This window comes from Danio rerio, chromosome 4 (assembly GCF_049306965.1).
Source record: "Danio rerio strain Tuebingen ecotype United States chromosome 4, GRCz12tu, whole genome shotgun sequence".
NCBI lineage: Eukaryota > Metazoa > Chordata > Actinopteri > Cypriniformes > Danionidae > Danio > Danio rerio.
This window is the reverse complement of record NC_133179.1, coordinates 70,922,501-70,950,446: the sequence shown is the minus strand read 5'-3', so window position 1 is coordinate 70,950,446 and position 27,946 is coordinate 70,922,501. Positions and strand designations below refer to the sequence as shown.

Genomic DNA, 27,946 nt, shown 5'->3' with positions numbered 1-27,946 from the left:
TCTGCACACTGGAAATGGAACCACACCACAAATTGTTTCATTATAATAACGTGTTTTAGATGTTAGCATTAGTATGTTGGTAAGCTAACATCTGACATCCAAGGCTAACATCCAAAGCTTGCAGTTTGTCCCTTTCGCCAAATTGGATCAATGATTTGTTCGACGTCATCTCATACTTCAGTTTCTCATCAAGTCTTCTGACCAATCACGTGCTCTCTAGTGTCTGACATGACCCGCCCCCTACAAGTGGCTTCTCCTTTGCTTTACTTTTGATACGCTTGAGCTCAACCACTCTCACTGGCAAAGCTAAGATAACAACAAAATAATATTGACATTTCAAAGCACTTTACAGGACCTTTCCCTGCTAAAAAACAGCTTAAACCAGCCTAGGCTGGTTCGCTGGTTTTAGCTGGTTGACCAGCCTGGTTTTAGAGAGGTTTTGGCCATTTCCAGGCTGGTTTCCAGCCATTTCCAGCCTGGTCTTAGCTGGTCAGGCTGGAAGAGGACCAGCTAAAACCAGCTTGACCAGCCTAGCCAGGCTGGGAGCCCAGCCAAAACCAGCTATATCCAGCTTCAACCAGGCTGGTCAAGCTGGTTTTAGCTGGTCATTTTGACCAGCTAAGACCAGGCTGGAAATGGCTGGAAACCAGCCTGAAAATGGCCAAAACCACTCTAAAACCAGGCTGGTCAACCAGCTGAAACCAGCCAACCAGCCTAGGCTGGTTAAAGCAGTTTTTTTCAGCAGTGTTAAAATAAAAATCTCAAGATTTTGGAAGTTTCGCTGCATTCCCTGCAGAAAAAATCCAGCTTAAACCAGCCTAGGCTGGTTGGCCAGTTTTAGCTGGTCGACCAGCCTGGTTTTAGAGGGGTTTTGGCCATTTCCAGGCTGGTTTCCAGCCATTTCCAGCCTGGTCTTAGCTGGTCAGGCTGGAAAATGACCCGCTAAATCGACATAGGTGGTTTTGGCTGGGCTCCCAGCTTGGCTAGGCTGGTCAAGCTGGTTTTAGCTGGTCATTTTCCAGCCTGGCCAGCTAAGACCAGGCTGCAAATGGCTGGAAACCAGCCTGGAAATGGCCAAAACCCCTCTAAAACCAGCCTGGTCGACCAACTAAAACCAGCCAATCAGCCTAGGCTGGTTTAAGCTGTTTTTTTTTTCAGTAGGGCTAATTTTCAAATGAGACTAGATCTAAAGATTAAGACCTTCAAAATAACTCAAATTGAAGCTCCATTCACAGATGACATATTGTTTGTAACTGACCTCTGATCAGGATTGGGTTTACCCTTTTTCCTCATGTTATTGGCAGTGGTTTCGCTGAAGTGCAAGCGTCCTAATGTCACTTTGGTGATTTTGTCTCCTGGTAGATTTACTCTGAAAGGGGCGTTACAATAAAACATTATTGAAATGGTTCTCGGATGCTTCAGTTTAAGTATCCTGACACTCACCTGACCGGCAGGAAAGGCTTCTTGCTTCGGTCCGACTGGGACTGCTCTATAGTGATCGAATGGTTCGGTGCTTCGAGCTGCAAAAACAGTGTCAAACAAATCATCTGTTCAAAATATAAATGATTCTGTTAGGTGTTACGCTAATAATCAGTATTAGCCTTCTATGATACAAAGCAAGCAAGTCAATCTAAGCAGTTAATATGAATTAAAGGGGACCTGTTATGCGAAAATCACTTTTATACGGGGTTTAAACACAGTTGTGTGGCAGCGGTGTGTAAATTGATTGACGATCTCCCTTTGTACTTGTCATCAGTTGGGGAAAGCCTCGCCCCCTAGTGACAATAGGCTCGTTTGAGATGCGCCTTGCCTTGACTGCACTGTAGATGAAAGCAGGTGGCTGCAGTAAGGGCATCAGAAGTCACTTCCCGAATCTCGCTGTTTTGCCGCCTGTGCAGGAGATCACGTTCGCGTTTTTTATCACGGATGAACACATAAAAAAATACTATGGTAAATATTTAGTGTTTTTGGAAATAAAAATCAGTATTGGGTTATGTTTATAGTTGTTGTGATACCATAGCATTTATAGAGTTTAAATAGGCTATTTTTATAATAAACACTATGGTATTGCTCTAAATTACTATAGTATTTTTTTATGTAGGAGTGGATCATACCTGTCAACATTGGGATGTGAAAATAAGGGATAAGCTCACCATAATAAGGGATTTCCCATCCCCCCACCAAAAAAAATGACTAAATATGTTAATTTGAAGCTGTTTCATTGTAAATAAACAGTTAAACGGTCAGTAATTTGTTTTTAAATTATTATTAACAAAAGAAAAATAAATATATACAGTAGCAGCAAGTACATTAGCAAACAGTTCAGCTTATTAAAATTAATATTATAATGAAACAGAATCAAGCTATCAACCTCATTAGCCGTTTCTTCACTGTTTAAAGAGCAACGAATGAATCTCTCATTTAATAATATTTTTTTATTACATTAAATAAGAGGTGTCACTTTAAAAATGCACACATCTAACGTTATAATAAAAGCATTCGACTGCTATCCTAACGTTTTATGCTCATTTAAGACGAAATTAGTGTTTGGAAAAAAATCAACCAAGATCGACATACCTATATGTTATTAATATTATTAATTATGTTTGTATGTCTGTTTAAACACGCACCCAAAAGCCAGACTTTCACTCCGCTTCAAATCGCGTGTACAGAATCCGTTTGGGAAACAGCGTCTGTTTATCACAAGTGTGTCGCAAGCCTACGTTTGAGTGAAGGTTTCGGCCGTTAGATCGCCCCCTGGGGGCTGGCTGCAGTACAAGTCATAAAGCCCGCCTCCTCCGTGTTAATGAAGGAGACTTGAGCCCAAATAAAAAAAAATATTACACTTGCAATAAAATGTCCCGAAAGATAGTTCTGGTGGATTAAGGCACTGGTTATTGTGCTGAAATAGGTGCAGATCTTCATTTTTGTAAACAGTTTGTTTTTAGCAGTAATTTAATGCTGGGCGTGTCATCGTGATTGACAGCTGTGATTGACAGTTTCTCAAATCGCGGCGTCTGAGCTTCGGCAGGAGACTGAAGTAGACTGAAATGTTATTATTCGATTTCTGTGTTATTTTACCATGACAAAATGAGTTCAGCAGTAAACTACAGTTTCTGACATACATGATCCTGGTGGAACACTGTTTATTCGCTAAGTTCAGGGCTTTTTTCGGGCTTTATTAGTTTGCTGATACACGCCTAGCCACCCAGATAGCAAAACACAGTTCCGGCTAGATTCTCGCCTGCCGGAGACTTATCTCTTAGAGCTCAGACTGACTAATGTTACCTCTGCTGGACCTACTCCGGATGCCTGGACTCACTGCCCGATTCCAGTCCGAGTCAATCGAGCCAGATGCGGCGGCGAGCCGGCACTGCCGCATGCGAGCCGGAATCAGCCCGCGACGCCGCGAGTAAGTTATGCGCTGCGGCCTGGAGCTGGCGCGATTGAATATATAAAACCCTCATATTTGTTAACGTTATTACATCCATTTGTGTTGATATGACAGCAAACGCATGCTGAGAAGTTCGGGGGGCGTGGTTGATTTTACATAAAGCGTTTGGTTGGAAGCTCGACTCCGCTCATTTTCGCGGCTCCTCCTCTGGCTCCATCAGACAATCCTTCTGCGCATGTCTGGCTCCAATTTCAGCAGTCTTTTGCGACAGTTTGTGCCCGTCAAGCAGGCGTTTTGCCCTCAAGGCGTTCAATGGGAAAAGGGCTGTCGCGTCGTCCATATTTTTTACAGTCATTGGTTTATCACTATGGAGCACGTCAGCTGAGAGTCACGCACCATTATATGACTGTTTTGAGGATTGTATGGGATGAGCGAAAGCACCTGTAATCAAAAGGAAAGGGAGTCGCGCCGTTTTTAATATTTATTTATAAGTGTTTTCATTCCTAAACAAAGCGGAAGCACAGAAGACTCACGTTTTAGAGCAAGGGGCGACCCCTGGTGGTTCGGAGGTATGGGTAGCGAATAGGGAGGCTCGGTTGTTCAATAAATAGGCTATTTTTATAATAAACACTATGGTATTGCTCTAAATTACTATAGTATTTTTTTATGTGGGAGTGGATCTCTGTTTATCACTGAAAATACGGGAGACTGAAAGACTGAAAATACGGGAGAAATATGGGAAAATACCTTTACGGGATGACAGCGGGATAGAACAGTAAAATACGGGAGAATCCCGGGAAAAACGGGAGGGTTGACAGGTATGGAGTGCAATTGAAATACTGTTGTTAAATAAAGATGGTCAGAACAACAGAAGATGAGCAGCTTGTTACTAGGGCAAGACGAAATCCGCGGACGTTTTCTGCGGAGAATTTTGGTAAAAATCTGCGTAATTATTTTGGAAGTGTCATAACTAAAACCTCAATACACGAATTAAAAAGTAAAAAACTTTTAATGTTTACAATGCCAATCCAAGTAGATCCACTTTATTTGGAAAAACAAAGCAAGTCTCTCATATGATATCTCTACTAAAAGACAGAATTTATATCTGTACACACTGCATTGTGCATAAATCAGATGAACATTTTCATATTAGTCAATAATATTACTGTGATTACTGAATTTACACACATTTACTCAAGTAAATAAACAGAATTAATTCAACAGTGGTAATGTTACAAGAATGTGAGTTGCCGGTTCATTCCGCTGTGGTTAACAAAAAGACTAAGCCGAAAAGAGAAATGTATGAATGAACAAATGGTCCATTTCTATAGCCACTACAGACTTTCTAGAGGGCATTAGAAGTGACATACAGTTGAAGGCTGGATTTTCAGCAGGGAATCAATAAGTGAAAAGGTTGCTTTCCTTTATAAACAATCCTAATCTTAATAACCTAAAGAATCGTTTTCAAACTCAGAAAGCAGCTCATTAATGAAAGGGAAACATTTGGACACATGGCCAATACTAATAATAGTCTTAAATCAGATCGTGTAATATTTTTGTACATTTTCCAGAGAAGTCTCCCATTCATTCAAAGGTAAACCGGAAACTAAAAATACACCGCGTTGCCGCTAGGGGGAAGTGAAGTGACGCCATTGTGAAAAAGCTCTATTGTTTCAAACTAAAACGTCAAGCAGGCATTGCTGGCTTGGCAGTTGGTCTATAAACATAATTTTACACCTCATCGGTATTTTCCATGGAATAATAAAGATATCTTGTACAAAAGGAAGTCTATTTATGCAATCATGCTATGACAATGGAATATTTACTGTCAGTCAATTACTTAGTTGATGAATAGCCTATGGATTGCTTTTGTCATACTCGGAATCCCTTAAAAATTCAAAGTACCTGTAAAACCAAAAGACTTTGCTGTTATTTTTGATGCAATACCAAGAAAAGTATCAATGTTGCGTAATTCCTTATACCATGTCGACCAACAGCCAAAGACAAGTGATGTTTTATTTATTGGGGATGTTAACATTGTTAAAGATAACCCTGCGGAAAAATCCAGCTAAAACCAGCCTAGGCTGGTTGGCTGGTTTTAGTTGGTTGACCAGCCTGGTTTTAGAGGGGTTTTGGCCATTTCCAGGCTGGTTTCCACCCATTTCCAGCCTGGTCTTAGCTGGTCAGGCTGGAAAATGACCAGCCAAATCCAGCTAAAACCAGCTTAACCAGCCTGGTTGAAGCTGGATATAGCTGGTTTTGGCTGAACTCCCAGCTTGGCTAGGCTGATCAAGCTGGATTTAGCTGGTCATCTCCCAGCCTGACAAGCTAGAACCAGGCTGGAAATGGCTGGAAACCAGCCTGGAAGTGGCCAAAACCCCTCTAAAACTAGCCTGGTCGACCAGCTAAAACCAGCCAACCAGCCTAGGCTGGTTTAAGCTGGATTTTTCAGCAGGGAAATTTAGTAATAGATATTTTAGGAATGTATTAAAAGAGAATCGTATACCATCTTCAACAGTCTTCTGGTCATCAAAATTTGGAAACATTGAGTGGAAGAAAGTATAGTACATTTTTATACATAATAAATTAAGACAGGTATCTTTTACAATTGTACACCGAGTTTATCCTGTAAAAGAGTTATTTGAACGGTTTGAAGTTGATAGAGAGAACTCTTGTGATTTTTGTGGGATTGTTAAAGAATCTAGTTTTTCAATGTGTATACTCAAAATTATTTTGGATTGATGTTTCGAACTTTATTTCAAGAACATTTGGTGCACTAATACGAATTGGGTTATGTGATGTCATATTTGCTTTAGTACAAGATGGAATTGATTCAAAAAGTACAACCTATTGTCTTATACCACTAACATTATTCTGTGGAAAATACCATATTCATGTCAAGAAATGGGCCAAAGCTAAGCCAAATTGTGTTCATTTTATAAAGGAGATTAAACAATATGGTTCTACAATATGTAACATTAAAAACAGAAAAAAATAAAAAATGAAGCATTATGTAAATGTCAATTGATAGAATAAAAGTTTTTTTGTTTTTATTATTAACATTATCTTACCTTACCTATATATATATATATATATATATATATATTTTTTTTTTTTTTTTTTTTCCCCTGGCATCTGATTATACTTTGTATAACAGATAATTTACTTCATTTTATTTTTATTTATCTTGATTTTGTTCATAATTGTTGTGAGATGTATTCTATTGTACTATGTTTGTCAATATTTACAATGAAAAAAAAACGACTAAAACGTCAATAAAAGTCATTTTGAAAAACTGCGGTGTTCAATTTTCAACAACGAAAGTCTACAGAGCAGACATAAAAGTCCCATAATGCAATTCAAAAGCATTAATAAACAAAAAAAAAAATCATGAATTGAAAATACACAACCTGCTAAATAACAGATTTTTGTTTAGACAAGTTGCTGAAAAGGAGCATCCCTGCTGAAAAATCCATCTTAAACCAGCCTAGGCTGGTTGGCTGGTTTTAGCTGGTTGACCAGGCTGGTTTTAGAGGGGTTTTGGCCATTTCCAGGCTGGTTTCCAACCATTTCCAGCCTGGTCCTAGCTGGTCAGGCTGGAAAATGACCAGCCAAATCCAGCTAAAACCAGCTCAACCAGCCTGGTTGAAGCTGGATATAGCTGGTTTTGGCTGGACTCCCAGCTTGGCTAGGCTGATCAATCTGGTTTAAGCTGGTCATCTCCCAGCCTGACCAGCTAAGACCAGGCTGGAAATGGCTGGAAACCAGCCTGGAAGTGGCCAAAACCCCTCTAAAACCAGCCTGGTCGACCAGCTAAAACCAGCCAACCAGCATAGGCTGGTTTAAGCTGGATTTTTCAGCAGGGATTTTATGCCAAAAATCAAGTAAAGATCAAGTTCCGATGCCAATTTTCGAACAATTCTATCAGTAAATAGATCACAACTCCACTTTTGACAGGTAATGTGCAATGCTAAGCACTATACACAGGTTTACAGGGGATTGTTTTTTTTCTGCATTTAAAGTTTTTCGAATCCTTCCAGACTTTCAAATAGCTGCATCTCAGCCAAATCCCCAAAAATATAATATATGTCAATGGGAAGTTTATTTATTTAACTTTGAGTTGATGTATAAATCTCAAATATTTAAAAAAAAATAAAATAAAATTATTGCTAGTTTTGTGGTCCAGGGTTTCAGCACAAGATTTAGCTTGTTTTGTCATTACCTTGACTCCAAAGACCTTGACGTGGAAGCTCTCGACCGGCATCAGACCGACGGGCGTTCGAATGAATCTGGGATCTCCGACCATGCCTATGTGAACCGTCACCTGGAAGTGGTTCTTCTTCTGACACACAAAGGCTTCATCGGCTGCGGAGAAGCTGAAACCCTTGTCGGTGTCCACGTGGTAACCCGGAGGTGGCCTACACGAGAGACGTCAAGAGATTGTAACTGTAATGAGATCTGATCCGCATGACGTGCGTGTGAATATTAGCATGGACGCAAATGTGATGCCGATTGTTTTTGGCAACAGTTCGATAATCACATAGTTCATATTTGCGTGCAGAGTTAAATGTAATATTAAGTTGGCAACACTCTGCAGTGAGTTTATTGAACATATGTGACGCACATAAAAGATAACAGACATAACAACAAAGAAAAGACAAACAGGCATATTTAAAGATACCTAATTAATGAAACTACTTCCATACTGGATATATGGAATATCATAAGCTGTATGAGTCAGCAGTTCATGACTAAAATTAATAAGTACTGGGCAAAGACACGTGCGCATAAAAGATGACGACTAACAACAAACAAATTAGCTTTAAGTGAAAAAAATAGCTGCGCAATTGCGATGAACAGTAAAAAATTGATAGCCAATCAGAAACCATGCAGGTTTAAACGTGAACGAGCACCTAAAGTATTTGCCTATCGGAAACTTGCTCTGGTTTAGATGCTACTATACTTATCTGTTTATAATCTTGGTGTTAACGATAACGTTAGACTTCACAATGGTCAAGCAAGCATTAATATCCTGTTCACTATGTGCTTGAAGGGATAGCTTACTAAAAATGCTAATTCTGTCATCATTTTCTCATCCTCCACTTGTTCCAAACCATTTTGGAAGCCACTGACATCTAAGGTAGGTAAAACATTTACTATGGAAGTCGACGGTTACAAGTTTTCAGCTTTCTTCAGTATTCATTCATTTTCCTGCTGCTTAGTCCCTTTATACATCAGGGGAATGAATCGGCAACTATCCCAGCATCTATTTCACACAGTGGATGCACTTCCAGCTGCAAGCCAGTACTGGGAAACGCCCATACACTCTCACATTCACGCACATACACTACTTCCAATTTAGTTGATCCAATTCAACCAAATAGCGCGTGTGTTTGGACCAACACAGGCTCATTTTGAAAACGTAGACGTTTCTGGAGACCGCAATTATGTAGCCGGAGGTACCAACACAATCTCACGGCAATTCCTAACTTTTTCATTTAGTGGCTAATTCGTATGAATTCGTACGATCTAATTCGTACAATTTAGTACGATTTGCTTATCCCCCAATGACGGTAGGGGTTAGGGGTGGGGTCAGGTGCCACGCCTCTTTTTTAAAATCGTACCATTTCGTACGACTGAACTCGTACGAATTCGTACGAATTAGCCACTAAACTGGCAAAACGTAAAATACTAACGTTTTCTCGTGAGATCAGGCTGGAGGTACGTATGGCTGCATTTGAATTTTTTTATGCGAACGCTAGGGGGCGGTGTGACGCGCTTACCGGCTGAGCTTACCTCCTTGTGGAGGGCTTTCCCGATGCAACCAGTTTGTTCGGTTAGCTCGTCGTGTACGCCGACAGACTTGAGATGCAGAGAAGAGTTGACCACGATGATGACGAGAAACGGATTCAAGTCCGAGGAAAAGAGCAGTTCCAGAAATCAAAAACAGAGAATGTGGTAAAATCCAAAAACGTGACAAGGGCTTTCTTTTTCTGGAAGGCTTTTGTAAACCGTTGGTTGGGTTTAGGGAAGTAAGCGGGCGGGCGGGTCAATCTGTAAAATTGGTTGGGTTTAGGGAAGGAGGAGGGTCGATTGGCCGGTCGCCCAGTCAATCATTCAGTCAGTCGACAGCGGACTCTGGTGAGTTCACGAACGGCTCTCGGGAGAGACATTTGAGATAAGAAAAAGCGCACACATCGGCCTCTTGCGAATTAGCGAAAACCAAAACTGCAAAAATATGTGCCTCCCGGTCTTCAGAAACGTCCGCAGGACTACGTTTTCAGACTGAGCCTGGGTTGGTTTGGATTGTGGGGGAAACCGGAGCACCCGGAGGGAGAAACATGCAAACTTGACACAGAACTTGTTCAGCCGGGACTCGAACCAGAGACCTTCTTGCTGTGAGGCCACAGTGCTAAGCACTGAGCCAACCCTTTCTTCAGTATAATATATGATATTATATAATATACATTGCTTAAAATACCTATCAACAAAAATCCCAGAAGATACTGCTTTATTGTGAGACATAAACGTTATTCAGAACCTGAGATACAACAGTACTATGTGTTTGAACATGTACCATGGTAAGGACTTTGGTTATGGCGATTTGAATTACCAAAAAAAGCTGTAATATCTAAACCAGAGATGCCAAAACTAGGGCCTGCAGGCCAAAGTTGGCCCAGGGTAACCTTTGATTTGGCCGTCATCCCATCTGTGAACAGATAGGGATGGTTTAGAGTTTGTCAATTCAAATTTAATGTAGCATTTTGTTTGTTTGTTTGTTTTATTGCTAAACGCTAACTGGAATTAAATGTTTCAATTAAATGGCGTAAATTAATCAGACATACTGTCACCTGCCAATGCAGAGCCTTTGGTGAGCGAATCTAGTCAAAGGCAGACTCTGCTTGACCTGTGTTTTCAGCATTGAACTCCGCTGTGTTATAAATGTGATTGTTTATGTTTTTATTGCAACCATTTAATATCATTTACTATTTATTTTGAAATTTTATGAATAATTAGGAAGTTAATCATGACAACTTAAAATGTAACATAGATTGGTATATTTACCCTAGACCAGTGGTGGGCAAACCCGGTCCTGGAGGGTCGGTGTCCTGCATAGTTTAGCTCCATCTCTAATCAAACACACCTGAACAAGCCAATCAGTGTCTTCAAGATCACTAGAAATCTATCAGCAGGTGTATTTGATTAGAGTTAGAGCTAAACTGTGCAGGAGACCGGCCCTCCAGGACCGAGTTTGCCCACCCCTGCCCTAGGCCCACAGCTCTCAATGATATTTGGTTTTTGGCCCTTAATGCGAAAAAGTTTGGACACCCCGATCTAAACCTTTGTACGCAGTGTTAAGGGTCTTACAGTGTTTCAGATCTGCTGTTGTGGAGTGTGCACCACTGACTGGGCTGATAGCGATCCCACGTGAGCTGCTGGTGAAACCCGCATGCCGGACTTCCACCGGCGGTGTCGCTTTCGCACGACTGCGCTTCATACGAGCCACTCTCCGGACCTGAACACAAAAAAGCAACCATTAATGGAGACCTATCATGCAAAAATCCCTTTTTAAGAGGTTCAAACATGGTTGTGGGGGAACGTTGTGTGCATATCGCCAGCCTCTAATGGTTTCATTCATTCATGTTTTTATAATCAGACTTGATAAAAACAAGAAACACTTTGGCATTCTCCCATTATACGTGTCATCAGAGGGGGTAAGCCACGCCCACTAATGACCATATCTCCCTCATTAGCATAAACAGCCCTGAGTGAGAAGCAACCGGCCGCCGTTACAAGATTACGAGGCACCTCATTAGCTCCGTAATCTGCCCTATTAGATGATTACGGAAGCATTTTAAATAACCAGTTATTTATAAATAACCCCCCCTTTCCCACTTACACCCCTACTTCCTCCCTTTTTTTCCGATAGGGCGACACGGTGGCCCAGTGGCTAACAATGTTGCCGCACAGCAAGAACACCGCTGTTCCAACCTCCTATCGGGCTGGTTGGCGTTTCTGTGCGGAGTTTCCATGTTCTCCCCGTGTTTGCGTGGGTTTCCCCTAGGTTCCCCGGTTTCCTCCCACCGTCCAAAAACATAAACCACAGCTAATCGACTAAACCAAATGGTCACCCAAGACAACCTTAGTTTACACTTCTCACACGGTGACAAGCAGGGGAGTTCTCGAGAGCTACCTGAGCTCGAACTCCCCTCTCGCCCTTCTAACAGGACGGAGCCCCGGGCTCAAGGATATTACGAGCTCAGGGCTCTCTCCCGGGACAACATGACAATTACGCTTTATTGATTTACAGCTAAGTGTGAACTCTTAAAGTAAGTTTTAGGATGAACACTGGTCTCCATGGACTGCCTTCTACGCCTATGTTCTCAGATTTTCACCGAGGTAGCATTAGTCTTGTTCCCGAATCTACCATTATGCTGATGCACTAGTGTTTGTAGCTCCGCCCTCTTTTGAACAGAACACAATCTCATTTCAATTGACCAAAATGGCACGATTTGAATCAAAGCCTAAAATGGGCAGTTTCAAAAAGATATTAGCCTGGTGATGAGCGGTGCCACGTTTTCTCCGGACATAACGCCTGGCATTCACTCCAAAGAGTTCTATTTTAGTCTCATCAGACCAGAGGGTTTTGCTTCTTATGGTCTGAGAGTCCTTCAGATGCATTTTGGCAAATTCCAGGAAGGGGGTGTCTTTCGTCTGGCCACTCTACCATACAGGCCTGATTGGTGGATTGCTGCACAGATGGTTGTCCTTCTGTAAAGTTCCCTTCTCTCCACAGAAGAACGCTGGAGCTCAGACAGAGTGACCATCGGGTTATTAAACACCTCCCTGACTAAGGCCCTTCTCCCCTGATCACTCAGCTTGGATGGCCGTCCTACTCTAGGAGGAATCCTGTTGGTTCCAAACATCTTCCACTTACGGATGATGGAGGCCGCTGTGCTCATTAGAACTTTCAGAGCAGCAGAAATGTTTCTGTAACCTTCCCCAGCCTTGTGCCTAAATCCTGTCTCGGAGATCTACAGACAATTCCTTTGCCTTCATGCTTGGTTTGTGCTTTGACATGTACTGTCAACCCTGGGAGCTTATATAGACAGGTGTACGCCTTTCAGATCATGTCCAATCTACTGAATTGACCACAGGTGAACTCCAATGAAGCTGCTGAAACATCTCAAGAATGATGAGTGGAAACTTGTATATATATATAAATAGCCACAAATCAACATTTACAAATCACAAAATAAATCCCTGTCACCTGATGGAATACTTACAGAATGATGGTTTGTCCCATACTGGGTCTGTGGACTGCTCCGGGTGCCCCTCGAAAGAGTTTGACCTTCTTCTTTTCTTGTTTTCGTGAAAACTATTCCTTTTAAAGCAAGCAAATCACACTGTGAACACAATGAAGAAATGGCATAACGAAGGAAAACAGCACTGTCATCCTTACCCTTCATGCTGGTTGTGTTTTGGAGGCATATAATGGTACACAGTCGCTGGGAGAGAAGCATGGGGCATACATGAGGAGGCCGCAGCAGCATTCGCTGGCAAATGTCCTGCTGGATGAGCTGTTGATAGGCACTGGGGATACTGGGGGACACCAGGGATGGGTGCATACTTGCATGTGGTTGCTTCTGTAGTTGCGTTTACACTGTTCTGAGAGACCAAAGCAGGAGAAATAGCCTTGATATGAGTCCCCAAGTTTCTGCCAACGTCATACACGTGTCCAGAACCTTCACAGTGATCTTGTTTTCGGTCTTTGAAGGGACAGGGTGGTGGGAAGGCGGCTGCTGATATGCTATATGCATCCTGGCTGCATTGTTCAGAGGACCATCGGGAATCTTGTGGACAGAAATACGGTTTAATGGCTTCAACAAATGCGTTGTACAATGGAATGTATTATTGGAGAAGACATCACCTCGAATTTGCGGTGGTGAACTACGTTCTGATGCAGAATCGGGTGGTGATTCAGGTAAGATGCTGAGAAAGAAGCAAAATCAGTGCTAAAGACTTCGGATAACCATGTTGTGTCGATTTGTATTTGTAGAAACTCACAAAGTGGGATCTGTCTCATTGCTCAAATACTGCTCCAGAATACTGGTGTCTACCACAGCACTCTCCAACACACCACTCACATCTTGTCCTGATGGCAAAAACAAGTCACAATTCTTTCTCGTGTCAAATTTCAATGAATGCGATGAAATTCATTAACGTGATAAAAAAAAATCTCAGGATCAGGTAGAGTTTCCTATTCCTGATGCACCAGAGAAGGCAGTATTGTGCTTTAAAAGAAACTGGAAATAAAACAGTAATTTTTCTGGGGAAAAGTTACAACTTTATCTCATAAGGCTCCGAGAGCTGATCTGAGATCAGTCGGATTTTGACATTTCATCCAAAACCCCCTGGTCATTCTAAATCCATAAGGCGTTTGATCATCTACAACAAAAGTGAAGACATTCTCAATAAAATCATCCATTCCATCCACGCAGATTTGGCTTATTTTCAAGTTGGCCACATATTTTTTCTTTGTGAACCACTAGGAAGCTGCTTGTTTTGCGAGTTTCATCACTGTAAGCTATGCTATTGTTAAGCCCCGTGCACACCGGGACGCTTTTTGCTCGTGTTTTCCGTCGACGTTCAATAACGTGACTAAATAAAGGGCGCTAATGTGAACTTGGAGGCGCACAAGCGCAATACTGTCAATGCGAGCGCACATTGAAGAAGATGCCCGGAGGCGATATGAACGTGGACTGGTGAACAATAATAACGCTAGATATATATATATATATGTACACACACACACACATATATATATATATATATATATATATATATATATATATATATATACATACACATCCATACATACATATATATATATATATATATATATATATATATATATATATATATATATATATATATATTTACACATATAGACACATACATATATACACATACATCCATATATATATATATATATATATATATATATATATATATATATATATATATATATATATATATATATATATATATATAGTAATAAGAGTAAGTTTTTATTTCATTGTGGCATTAATGACCACACGAGTCAGGGCATCAGTATATTGTCTCTAAACTGAGGCACTGGGAACCACACAGGCAACAGCGTGAACACCACCCACTGGCCTCACTATCACCGCTTCCAGCAGCAACCTAGTTTTCCCTTGAGGTCTCCCATTTAGGTTTTGCCCAGGCAGACAGAAGGCTGCAATAAATAAATACCTACTGACAATCCAAACAAACACCCTAAATATGCTCAACAACAATGCCGCAAAGAACATTAGTAGAGACCAGAAAACCAGAGTCATCTCAGACAGGACAAGCAGTTTTAAAATCAGCTGATTTCTTTCGGTCTACAAGGATTAAGGAGAATGGATGGGAGGATTCTCCACAGGACAAAGCAAACTGAAAGACAACCAAACATAACATTCAGTACAAGATTAAGATTCATTTGCGATGGATTTCATATAAAATACAAATTTTTCATCTTCAGAATTCAAGTCAGGAACAGAATTATTTGCCTTCGTTTGTCTTTCCCCAATTTCTTTTAACGGAGAGCAGATTTCTTAAAAAATATATAGTTTAAAGGGGCTAATAATATTGACCTTAAAATGGTGTTTAAAAAATTAAAAACTTCTTTTATTCTAGTCGAAATAAAACAAATAAGACTTTCTCCGGAAGAAAAAATATTATCTGACATACTGTGAACATTTCCTGAATCTGTTCAACATCATTTGGGAAATATTTAAAAAAAGAAAATTTAATGTGAGGCTAATAATTCTGACCTTAACTGTATATTCACGTTATGGGTCCTTGATCTGTCTGAGCTTCTGACTGATTTTATAGATCCATGGCCTTGAACTATCGTGTGTAAACTGCACCTTCACACTGTACAGATTACGCTACACTGCATTACTATAGTGATTGGGAGTGCCATGAAGGCCAAACTCCACACAATACCGCATTTCTAGTAATTGTTTGAGTGCAATGGTTTGTACAGTATTTATAATGCGCATTGTTTAAAGGCACAGTGTGGCATTTTCTCCACTAGAGTGCGCATATTCACAACAAACAAAGGCGCACTTTGACAACGACGTAACTCAGTGTGGCAGTTGTGGTCTCCGTTATTATGCGGGACTCCTGCAGAAATCATGTTGATGATGAGTAAAGTGTTCAACACTTATTTTCATGATAGTATGAAGCGGAGTTAGGCTGAAAGCCGTGGAAGTGAAACGAAAGAAACGCTGAAGCTATGCTGCTGATGCTTTTATTATGACAACACACACTCCATCTCACTACTTAAAGCTGCTTGATTTAAACATCCTTCGAAACCTTCGGCACAATGCAAGAACATATTAATTATTTAACATATTAACAACTAATTCAAAAAAATCTCACATATTGTGCCTTTAAACTGCTCATGAATATTCAATTTAATTGAAAATGATTAGTTAGCTATCATATGAAACCAGGAGGGCCATCGGTTAAACAAAGCAGGTGAACGTTATTTAGTTGTCTTACCACTGAAGAACTGCTGCAGGGCCTCGTTTTCTCCAAGAACGTCCATTGGGTTCGCTTCTGAATTACATTTAACGTGCGCACTACCGTAAAAGCCCTGTGGACAAGGGACAAGGCTGTATCTTAGACATGGAGAGATAGCAAGAACTGACCCAAATACCAATCTAAACACCTTTCTCCATTTCGGAGAATCTGGAAAAGTCGGTCGCATGTCTGTGTCGAGCACACAACACTGGTTACCTTTTTTTTTTTGAACAATTATTATCATCCAACACCGAATAGACTTGGATTTATACTTCATATACCTCATAATATGACACTGTTGTTCATTTGGTTGCATTTCCCTACTGAACAAAACAGCTTAAACCAGCCTAGGCTGGTTTTAGCTGGTCGACCAGGCTGGTTTTAGAGGGGTTTTGGCCATTTCCAGCCAGGCTGGGAGATGACCAGCTAAAACTAGCCTAGCCAGGCTGGAAGCCCAGCCAAAACCAGCTATGTCCAGCTTAAACCAGTTTTAGCTGGTCATTTTCCACCATGGCCAGCTAAGACCAGGTTGGAAATGGCTGGAAACCAGCATGGAAATGGCCAAAACCCCTCTAAAACCAGCCTGGTCGACCAGCTAAAACCAGCCAACCAGCCTAGGCTGGTTTAAGCTGGATTTTTCAGCAGCATACGCAACATCGGCAGCCATTTTAGATGATCTGACAAACTTTGCATACACATCTCACGAACAGAAACGTAACATACGTTAGCATATTAGATGCCTAAAATCCTCGCTACATCCTGGAACACACAATAAACTTACTAGCAACAGAAACACACAAAACTTAATTAAGCTACTGATCCGTTTAGACAGATTTCAGTAGAGATGTTTCCTCCGTCTTTTCGGTTAATAGCAACAAACTGAATCTTACCTTTCACTCCAGAATGTCGGTGTTGGTTCTGTCGATTTCAGCCCACATTACTAAGAGCACCTCAAGTGTAATCCATCGGTAACGGCAGATATTTCTGTATATTTCCCTATGCTAAAATAAAAATGCCCATAAGAGTTAAAGAAGCTCTTATTCAAAGATAAGGGCAGCCATTGCGCAGTCCCGCATGCACTTTGTTCACTGACCCCAAAGTCCACCCACATCCGAGCAAACACCTGTAGGAGGCCATAAATCAAGCTTTGTTTATGAGGTAATCGCACACAGACGTACTGCGAGAGCTGAAGGGATTGATAGGCGTGTTTCTGGGCAAATATATCATATCCTGCACAGCTGTGGACTTGACTGGAACAAGCCGTGCGAATTCACTTAATAACACACTGAGACTGAAGCAAAAAGGGGTTACATTCTGAACGGATACAAACCCAAATCAAGACAGAGTGATATTCTGAAAATTAATTTTAAGGGCAGCAATTTTCACGCAAGGCAATGATATGGCTGAATAAGTAAAGCTGAAAATATTAAAATAACAAAATGGTCAGCCTACGGTCCTGACCTAAACTTGATTGAAAATCTGTCCCTAGAAACACTATGTTGCAGCATGGAGGCTAAGTGGTTAGCATGAGTGTCACTGGTTCGCGTCCCGGCTAGAACAGGAGGCCTTTCTTTGCGGTATTTGCATGTTCTCCCCGTGTTTATGCTTTGTCCTGCATCCTTTAGTGTCCCTCAAAGTCCAAAGACAAGCAATATATCTGAATTGGATCAACTTAATTGGCTGCAGTGTGTGAATGTGTGGGTGTTTCCAGAGTTGCAGCAGGTAGGGCATTCGCTGGTAAAACATGTACCAGAGTAGTTTGGCAGTTCATTCTTCCATGGCGACCCCAGATGAAGCAGGGATTAAGTCGAGGGAAAGCGAGTGACTACAACTGTGGAAAAGACTGAAGAAGACTGAAGAAGATCTCGTTGATTCAAACCAGAGCAGTGACAGAGATGTGCTGTAGTCATTGCAATAATCATTTAGCATCAAAGCTACGTGCTAAAGTCTGGGTACATTAGATCAGGGGTTTTCAAACCGTGGGTCGCACAGTCAACAAAGGCGGGTTGCGCAACGTCACATAACTGCACATGCCTGTAGCCAGGGGGGGTTGGAGTGGTTCGAACGAACCACCCCCCACCGCCAAAACGTCCAGATATTGTCCCTTTCAATATTTTATGTAATTGAATATTATATAATATATTTGTTATATTATTAATATAATATATTTATATTCAGTATGTATTGTAATAAAGTGTCATTTTAAATAACTGGCCAGTAATTTAAATCCCAAAAAGCCTCGAAGGCTCAATAATGTGACGTGATTCACGTGACATAACCCACTGAGTGGTAACATTTGAATCTTTGATGCGACATGGATACTTGAGTAACTGTGTTGGTCGAAAAGAGCAAGGCAGAAAAGGCAGGCAGCGGCGTCATCATCGCAAAATATTGAACATATGTTCAAAAAGACTGCCAACAAGGGTAACGTTAAGGCAAAAGTTACTAACTTCCTAACAGATGAAAATCTATCCATAGGCTAACTGGCCGCATATAAGCCGGGACGTCCTGTATGTTTATTGACTTGTCCTGTACACAACCTAATTTTGACATTATTTTTTTAATAACTGTCTGACGAAGGCTTTCATGGCAAGCGGAGTCCTCAGCCATCAGGTGTCTCTTCACAGCTAAAGGCGCTAATCCTGTCACGTCTGACCTGCGCCTGAAACACCTGTAGATGCGCTTTTACAGCCAAAATTCTATTAAACATTTACTATAAGCATAAAACGTGTTATAACGTTCCAGGCCTGTAGCCAGGGAGGCTCGGGTGGTTCGAAAGACCCACCCTTCACTGACAAAGGTCCAAAATTTGTCCCATATATGAGCTTTGTCCTATTTTCGTCCTATTTTGACTGCTATGCCATCATAAAAAATGAAAATAATAAATTGAATAAGGCTTTATGCTTTTTAACCAAAGAGGCTAGAAAAAAATCTGAAGAATGAATTATTATTGTATTATTATTATTATTATTATTATGTTTTATTTTTTTTTATTTTATTGAAATGTCCAAATTGTGACTGAGGCAGTTGAATGTGCTGGCCAGTTTGTTTTTTTGTCTAATAAGTTATAGTAGACACTTTTTTTACTTTAGGACTTTAACACATTGCTATTTTCTCCTAATGATATATGATGTAATTAGTTTTTATTATTATTATTAAATATTATTGAAATTTTAGTACATCAAAAAGTGTGGTTATGACACAATATGTTGGATGCAAAAGAGCCAAGAGAGCGACTGTATAAAGACTGGGGTCCACTGTTGAAAGTGGCATGCGAGCGCAAGAACTTGAACTTGGAGCAGCGAAAGAAGCCGTTTGTTGCTTTGGTTCCCTTTATATACAGTGAGCAGCTGTGCATTTGTGTGCTGATGAGTAACGGCATAAGGATGCACTGTGAGAGTGACATGTTGCCAAAATTGTTGTAAAAATTGACCTTAATAGGGCGGCATGGTGGCTAAGTGGTTAGCATTGTCACCTCACAGCAAGAAGGTTGCTGATTCAATTCAATTCAATTCAATTCAATTCAATTCAATTCAATGTAGATTCTGTCAAAGCAGCTTCACATAAATGGTCATAGTAACCGGATCAGGGTAGTTCAGTTTTAAGTTCAGTTCAGTTTAGCTCAGTTCAGTGTCATTTTAAAGTCACAGCTCACTTTAAAGTCATTACTGAGAGTCCAAACACTGAAGAGCAAATTCATCGATGAGTAGCTTTTCAGATCCTGAACCATGCAAGCCAGTGGCAACAGCGGAGAGGGAAAAAAACTTCACCAATAGGAGAGTGAAGAAAAAAAACCTTGAGAGAAACCAGACTCAGTTCGGCGCGACCGTTTTAATTTCTCCGCTGGCCAAAAGTCTTGTGCAGAGCTGCAGTCTCAGCAGTGGAGGCTGGAAGCTGGCCTGAGCGAACACTCGTCTGTCCCTGGAGCGTCGCTGGAATCAGTCTCACTTGAATCAGATTCAAGTCCTGACTGAATCAGTTGGCGTTTCTGTGTGGAGTTTGCATGTTTTCCCGGTGTTGGCGTGGGTTTCCTCCGGTTTCCCCCACAGTCCAAACACATGCGCTATAGGGGAATTAGGTAAATACAATTGGCTGTAGTGTATGAGCGTGTAAGTATATGAGAGTGTGTATGGGTGTTTCCCAGTACTGGGTTGTAAAAGGGTGTCCGCTGTGTAAAAACCAAAAAAATCTCACGGCAGTTCTTAACTTTCTGATTTAGTCGCTAATTCGTATGAATCCGTTCGATCTAATTTGTACAATTTAGTACGATTCGCTCATCACCCAATGGCGGTTTGGGTTTAGGGACGGGGTTAGGTGCCACGCCTCCTTTATAAATCGTACATTTTCGTACGATTCAATTCGTACGAAAAAGCCACTAAACTGACAAAACGTAAAATACTTCCGTTTCCTTGTGAGATCAGCCTGGTAAAAACATATGCCATAATAGTTGGCAGTTCATTCTGCTGTGGAGACCTCTGACATAGACTAAGCCGAAAATAAAATAAATGAATGAATATTGACCTTAATCTGCGATGTGGAAGTGCACTCGCTTCTGCGATCGTATTAGAACTTCTCATTCAGCTCCCTATGGGGGAAATGACTATAGGAATAATAAAGAGCAGAAAACAGTCACTACTTGCTCTTCAAACAAGTGTATTAACAAGTATCACAATTAGCATTAAAACAGCACTGTGAGGCACTCAAGCCCAAAACTGTCAATGCGAGCGCACATTGAAGAAGATGCCCAGAGGCGATATGAACGTGGAGCTGCATTGTAAAAAATGGCCGCGATTTCAATGGTAAAAAACTGTAAAAATGCTACAATACAAATCCGTAACCTGGTTAACAGTATGTTTACTTGATATATACAGCGAATAACCGTAAATTGACTTTCCCAGAATTCCCTGCATGGCACATAACTTATGCATTTTGATGACATTATTATGGATCGTTTTAGTTGTTTCCCCATCAGTTATGTACATTAGAGATTTATGTTACATCTAATGTTGATAAACAATGTTTACCATACTGGTGTTTAGTAGCTGTGTGAATGACACTGAGCATCTTCTATATGCTGATACTCTTTTCTGCTTGTGGGAAAAGTTGATTGTGATGAGCATTGGCTTATTATGTAACTTCTTCATCACCACCTGCATGTGGGTGTGCTAACCTGTCTAACAAAAGATTTGTAAATGCTGGTCATTCAAAATACAGACATATTACCTCTATAAATTTCTAAAATACGGTAGTTTACCGTAAAAATAAGAAATTACTTTTACGGTTTGTACCGTGTTTTTAACGGTAAAGTACTGGCAACCACAGCTGCCGTTTTTTTACCGTAAATTTTACGGATTTATTTTTTACAGTGTGCTTATTGCCCTGGTGAACAATAACCATTTCTTCATCGCTAGAGCTGGAGCTGCTACTTGAACCATCCATGCTTGTTCGAACAAGCGTGTCAACTTTCTGCCTTCTTCTGTGTTACAAGCGGATGTCGGAAGCTAAAAGTTGTGTAACGCCATCTAACGTCAAGGAGTGATTTTGCATACTCTTCTGCTGGACGCCAGTTTGAATCCGGAAAAACGTCTAAAAAAACGCTGACGATAAATGCAAACGAAAAGCTTCCCGATATGTACGAGTCCTTACGCCTGGCGTTTTGCGTGTTGGTGTGCTCGATTACATTGGCGGCCTTTATTTAGTCACGAGGTGTTTGACGTCGAAACGCGAACAAAAAAGCGTCCTGGTGTGCACTGGCCTTCAGGCTGTATCTGAAATGCCCACCTATAGACCAATTACCATGTTTGTAAACATTCAGGATGCGCGCGCAGGGAGGTGGCAGAAAAAACCGGGAGCGCTAGCATTTACAGCGAGGGAATGACACCAGAGGTGTCTTAGAAAATAAGATATATTGATTACGCATTATATATATTCTTTACATAACGCTTTCAGCATATTATAACAGCTCGTCGCCCAGTGATAAGCACAGTGATTCGGCAAAATTAACGTTAAAGTGAGCGGCGATCATCTGACAGCTCTATTTGCAATAGCACCCTCCCAATGGATATTGTATAAGACGAAAAGACCAAGCATCCAGCCCCAAATATACAATCTCAATGAAGCTCCGAGTGATTTTACAAGAGAGAAGTTAAAGGTCTACAAGTCTTTGGATGCCGACAATGATGTTCTGTTTGGTCATGTGCAAGAAATAATGCTCCATGATGACCAGATTCAACACTATGTAGAGCTAAAAACCGAGATTCTGCTTAGCCAAAGACAAGGAAAGAAGACGGAGTTAACGTTATACAAGCTAAGGCCTGGGTAATTAACTAACCCAACACGCAAAACGACTGCATTCTGACAGTGAGCTGCACCTGTACGGCAGGATATGTGAACGAGGTAAAGTCGGTTTTATATTCGCACATTCAGACGTTCTCCTTAACAATATAATTTCATGAAAGCATTATTTGCAAACTCTAAATAGCGAAATCTTATTAGCAGCCGCTGACTATCAAAGTACAAAATTGTTCACAGTCAAATAAACAGTGCTAATGTTGTTTTCAAGTCACATTTGCAGGTTATTTCAGACCGAATATTCAAAGTGCCGTGGTAAACAATATAGTGAGTTTGTCACAAGTTGTCACGGAATGAATGTGTGAATATAAAACCAACTTTACCTTAATAAACGTAACTTTCACGTTTCATTCTTAGCATTCAGCGTCCGCAGTTTAATTCACCACATGTAACTGTTTTTGCTGAAATCATTTCTGCAATCAAAAACGAGTGATGTGTCTGATTCAGCATAGCGTGAACTTAACGTTACCTGATATGACATGAGAACTGCAGAGTTCAGTATTTCTAATTAGCTCCTCACTTCATTCAGCTCCCATTTAGCCAAAGACATCTGCAGTCGGTATTAAAGCAGTGTGTGGTGTATGGTAAAAGTTACGTTTTCTATTTTTGGACTCGAATTCAGCATCCTACCGCACAACACGACATCTTTCCCATTGCAGCCTGTCCTTTTTTTGCAACCGGGGACCCGTGTGACGTCATGTGTTACCCTTAAATAGAGCACAATTTGACAAAGCAGCCATTTCTGATGGTGTCTGAAACCATAGTGAATGTTTTGAAGTGCACTCAATCCATTTCACAATAATGAATGCACAACCCATGTACACTCACCAGCTAGAGAACAGCAATAATGCACTGTGAGAAATGAAATTACACGTCTGGCCACAAAATGGCATCTACTGGGGAATCCTCTTCATTCATTCATTTTCTTTTTGGCTTAGTACTTTTAATAATCTGGGGTCGCCTGACCCGCCAACTTATCCAGCACATGTTTTACTCTGCGGATGCCCTTCCAGCCGCAACCTATCACTGGGAAGGGAATCCTATTGGTATAGGTTTAAAAAAAAACATTTTATTTAATCAAAGTTGTAACGAACAAACGTTACATGCTCTAATTGTTGTTTTAGTTTCTTGTGATGTGAGAAGCACTGGTTGCAATATTACTACAGGCCACTAGGTTGCACTAGAGGGGAGTGAGAACTGGATATATTCCAGCTCACCATAGAGCAAGTGAGTCGTGTTCGGTAGAGGGAACCACATGGTAAACTTAGGCTACCGACCCACTCCGGTTCTGATTGTTTTGAGAACATTATTGTTGCTGCTCAAATGTGAGTATTGAATAAGTTTTAAGCTTGAAAAGTATTTTCAATATTTAGTTGTGATTTGCCCTATGTTCATTTCTTATGTAGACAGGACCTGTTGTCCTAGAGATGTTCAGATGAGGTGTTTGTTGGTGCTTTCAATGGACTGCAATGATTTGGTTTCAACATTCTTTATGCTTCTCAATGGCGAGTGAACTATATGTGTACACTTGGAATGACGGTCAGTGACTCTTAAATTCCTCATCGTACTACCGTTTTCCCAGTGTGAGGAAGTGGATATTATTGCATCGCACTCAAATCCATCTACATAACCTTCACCCAACCATCTATATCATTTACACAGACTGTTTACATTTAATGACTGCTTGGTTTTGGACATTGATTACTTTTGTTTGTGTGGACTATATACGGTATACACATGTAGAGAAATTAAACAAGAAGGAAAAGGGGGAAAACAGGCTTGTGAAGTTTATATTAATTTCAGTATGTGTGGAATAAAAATTCTGTGAACCCCCTCAGTGTAGCATCTTGCATGCATAGAGGTGGTGTTACAAAGTAGACTTTGTATACTACTATCTAATGTGATGTGCACAAATAAGACGGCATCCCATCCTCTGCACTCAGTGCTAATGAATAATGGTAAAGGGAGCAATTTCAGATACAGCACTGGACATTCGCAAGCCTTTATTTGTCAACACTCCTATTACTACTGCTCTCTATTCTATTTTCTACTCTTTCCATTTAAAAATTCCACTGGTTCTTTAACACTTCAAGTAATATTAATTATTATATTGCTAATAGCAATTCCTTTTTGTTTTAGGTCCTTTAATTTGGGAACGTTTTACAACGTTCCATCAATGAGCCCTGAGCTCTGAATTTCCTTGAGCCCGGGGCTCCCTCCCGTTTGAAGGGCGAGAGGAGAGTTTGAGTCTCGAGAATTCCCCTGCTTGTGAACATGCTGAGATGTATCTGACTAGGAGTTGTCTTAGGATGCTATTTTAAAGTAGTCAATTTTCTTCTGGGGTCCGTTCTTCGTACCTCGCTTAAATGATCTAAGATTATTTGGCAGATCCTGGATCTTTTAATCTTGATAACTGATCTCTGGCTAATTTGGTTCTTCAAACGAGTTCGCGAATCAGATTAGAATGTCTGGATGAACTGATCTGAGATCGCTGCGTGTGTTGTGAAGGACAGATCTATCGATCCTCGAATTCATGATCAGCAATGCAACGATTGGCTGACGGCACAGCAGCGTGATGACATCATCTGATTAATATTCAATTATCCATGTGAGCAAAATTACATCAAATTAGCAGTAAACGGCTTGTTAAATATGACACGCAATAACCTTCCACATTTGTTGTGAGCTGCAGGCTTTACACTTTCTTGTGTCAAGAGTATTCATCATGTATTTCAATGCAAATCAATGTATTTAGTTCCACATTTAGAAAATATTTTCTTTATTATAGTAGCCGTTTTTTAATCGGTGTAAAGAATTGAACTGGTTGTTTACAAAAGCGTTTTGATATTGGTAAAGGCGTCTGCAACTTTTGTGAAGCATCAAATCACTGGCATATTAACTATCAAAACATGTTTATGACTGCATAAATGTATTATTGCTTAAAAAAAGTCACATATTGTGCATTTCTATTATACACAATTTGTACTAAAGCGATCTAAAAAGTTCATATCAATAAGTTTTCTCTTTGCACCACCAGGTGGCAGTCTTTATACTTTCATTTCGAGGGTGCAGATTGCATACGTTTTATTAATATGTATAACTTAATTTATTTTATTAATGACTATAACTTTATATATATATATATATATATATAGTTAGAAAATATGTACCATTTTCCCAAGTGTATATAACTACTAATGTAAGAAAATATCAGAATTCGGAACATACTTTCTGTATTATCTTGCTTGAACTGAGCCGATCTAATCCTGTTTATATGAATTGAGCCTGCTCCCGATCAGGTTTGAGCTAGCAGAACTGTTGCTATGACAACAACTATCGGATCAGCTTTGAAGAACGAAACGATCCTGGATCGTGTCAAATCGTCAATATCCAAATCCAGGTAACTGAGTAATCCACGTGCGAAGAACGGACCCCTGGTGTATGTCTTAAAACGATAGGAGAAAACCGGGAAAAACTCAAGCAAACAGAGAACATACGAACTCTGCACAGAAACGCTGACCGGCTCGGAGAGGGGCCGAACCTGCAGCGTTCTTGCTGTAAGGCAACAGTGCTAACCACTGGGCTGCCGTGCCGCCCTATCAGAGTAGGGGTGGAAGGGCGTATTCTTCAAGACGAAGACGACTGGAGTAGAAAGCTCTGGTAATTTATAGTGTGTCACTATTCATCTGATTGGTGCACTATACGGAGCTGATGCGGTACCAGCTGTGTTCAATCATAAGCACGTGACCCTCTCGAAATTAGTTTATAAATAAACCGCACTCATGGAATTGTATGGTCTCAAATCTGATATGATCAATAAATGATCTTAAATATGGGCCTTAATTGTTTTATGTATTTATGTTTTGTAGATAATTGTCGGAAATCAGTTCCACAAAGCTCCTAAAAATCAAAAAACAAAGAGATTTTCCTAATCTTCGAGATGTACCTTCACAAGCCGCACTTCACCCGGACAAACACCACCGCTCATTCTCCTCTGGAGGTTCAGAACTTTATTCAGGCTTCCAGAAAGGCACTAAACTCAAAATGAAGGAGGCTAGACGAGTCTGAGGAGGAAAAATACACATGGTGGTACAAACGGAACATTCCAGATACACAAAACACAACGGCACAACAGCATACAGCTAGCTACAGCACTGAACAAATCAATCTAACAGAGCTTGAGGAGCCTTTATTTGAGTGTTTCATCCGACAGAACGCAACCTCCGGCTACAGTTCATGCTTTAGTGTCTTCTTCTCGTCCTTCATCATCAATGAATATAATAAGGTGTGGTGGTCCCTGTGAAGCCGCTCTGACAGGACGGTCAAAGAGCGGCCGGGGATCAGGCGGCGGCGTTCACGCATCTGTGACGGCTCTGTTCACAGCTCATCTTTGTAGAAGCCCAGCTTGGCGTTGGACATCTCCTTCCGTAGCTGCAGGACCTCCCAGAACATCTGCTCTGCTTGGAAAAACACAGCGTTGTGAATGTTAGAGGGGAAACCTTCATCAGAACTGACATCTGCTTCAGCATTTTACATTCACCACTCAAATAACTGCGAAGTGTTTAAAGTGTGGTTATACAGTGGTGGAGTGTAAGGATTTTTACATTTACATTTAGCAGAGGCTTTTATCCAAAGTGACTTACAAATGAGGACAAGGAAGCAATTTACACTACTAAGAGCAACAATGAATAAGTGCTATAGGCAAGTTTCAGGTCTGTAAAGTCTAAGAAGGGAAGTATTAGTAATTTATTTATTTTTTTTTTTTTTTGGGTACAGTTAGTGTGATATTCAGAGAGGGAATTGCAGATTAGGAAGGGAAGTGGAGATTAAATAGTTGAGTTTTTAGTTGTTTCTTGAAAGTAGCGAGTGACTCTGCTGTTCTGATGCAGTTAGGGAGTTCATTCCACCAACTGGGCAGATTGAGCGTGAGCGTTCAGGAAAGTGATTTCTTCCCTCTTTGGGATGGAACCACGAGGCGACGTTCATTCACAGAACGCAAGTTTCTGGAGGGCACATAGATCTGCAGAAGTGAGAGCAGATAAGGAGCAAGGCCAGAAGTTTTTAACTGCCTCTGAGCTATTCTGGGGTGCGTTTCCCAAACAACGACATAACTCATGGCTAAACTATCACACTACGATGCATCGTTCGGGAAATGATCGATGTAGTGACGAGTGTTTCCAAAAAACCCGAACCACGTTGGTTAAAACATAAAACCTTCACAATGACGCTCTAAACGGGGCGGAGTAATGCTGCGTTTACACCAGATGCGGAGCACGCGTCAAGCGCGAGTGATTTACATGTTAAGTCAATGCAAACGCACGAATAGACATCCTGCGGTGCGATACGCGCGAATGTCGCGGCACGAATGACGAGAATTGCGTGGTGCCAATAGCGCAATACGCACGGGGCAAATCGAGCGTTTTGCGCGTTTGACGCGCTTAACGAGCGTTTCGCGCAAATCTTTTGAGTTCGAAAATCTGAACTTTAGCGGACATTCGCGGCGCGTTAACAAATCAGAAGCTTGCTCTTGTGGGGGTGTGATTGTGACGTAGAACCTGTTGATGGTGTCCCGGGGGCTCAGACAGCACCTCTGCACCTCTGAAA

The 27,946-nt window shown here is 40.9% G+C and overlaps 2 protein-coding genes across 40 annotated transcripts in view; both read right to left on the bottom strand.

Moving 5' to 3' along the window:
* Window positions 1-17,104, bottom strand: part of myrfl (myelin regulatory factor like) — a 51,368-nt gene extending 34,264 nt beyond the window's left edge. The window contains exons 1-10 of one of the 2 annotated variants that reach the window (XM_002667649.8): window positions 16,882-17,104; window positions 15,971-16,064; window positions 13,463-13,550; window positions 13,326-13,387; window positions 12,858-13,248; window positions 12,682-12,779; window positions 10,763-10,910; window positions 7,617-7,812; window positions 1,444-1,520; window positions 1,259-1,369 (exon numbers count right to left, since the gene is read on the bottom strand). In XM_002667649.8, coding sequence (XP_002667695.4) covers window positions 1,259-1,369; window positions 1,444-1,520; window positions 7,617-7,812; window positions 10,763-10,910; window positions 12,682-12,779; window positions 12,858-13,248; window positions 13,326-13,387; window positions 13,463-13,550; window positions 15,971-16,016 — 1,217 coding nt within the window. In that variant the 5' untranslated portion in view covers window positions 16,017-16,064; window positions 16,882-17,104. Of the gene's footprint in view, window positions 1-1,258; window positions 1,370-1,443; window positions 1,521-2,630; window positions 2,705-7,616; window positions 7,813-10,762; window positions 10,911-12,681; window positions 12,780-12,857; window positions 13,249-13,325; window positions 13,388-13,462; window positions 13,551-15,970; window positions 16,065-16,881 lie in introns of those variants that run through there. The other variant, XM_073948309.1, reaches the window with a different exon arrangement.
* The window catches only part of rab3ip (RAB3A interacting protein (rabin3)), an 847,807-nt gene that overhangs the window by 758,507 nt on the left and 61,354 nt on the right, over window positions 1-27,946 (bottom strand). For 18 of the 38 annotated variants that reach the window (XR_012401569.1, XM_073946024.1, XM_073946028.1 and 15 more), the window contains one exon: window positions 26,338-26,799. The exons of 2 other annotated variants lie outside the window; for them this stretch is intronic. Coding sequence is in view for 34 of the 36 variants with exons in the window: in XM_073946024.1 (XP_073802125.1) it covers window positions 26,720-26,799 (80 nt within the window). In the remaining 2 variants the exon portion in view is untranslated. 38 annotated transcript variants of the gene reach the window in all.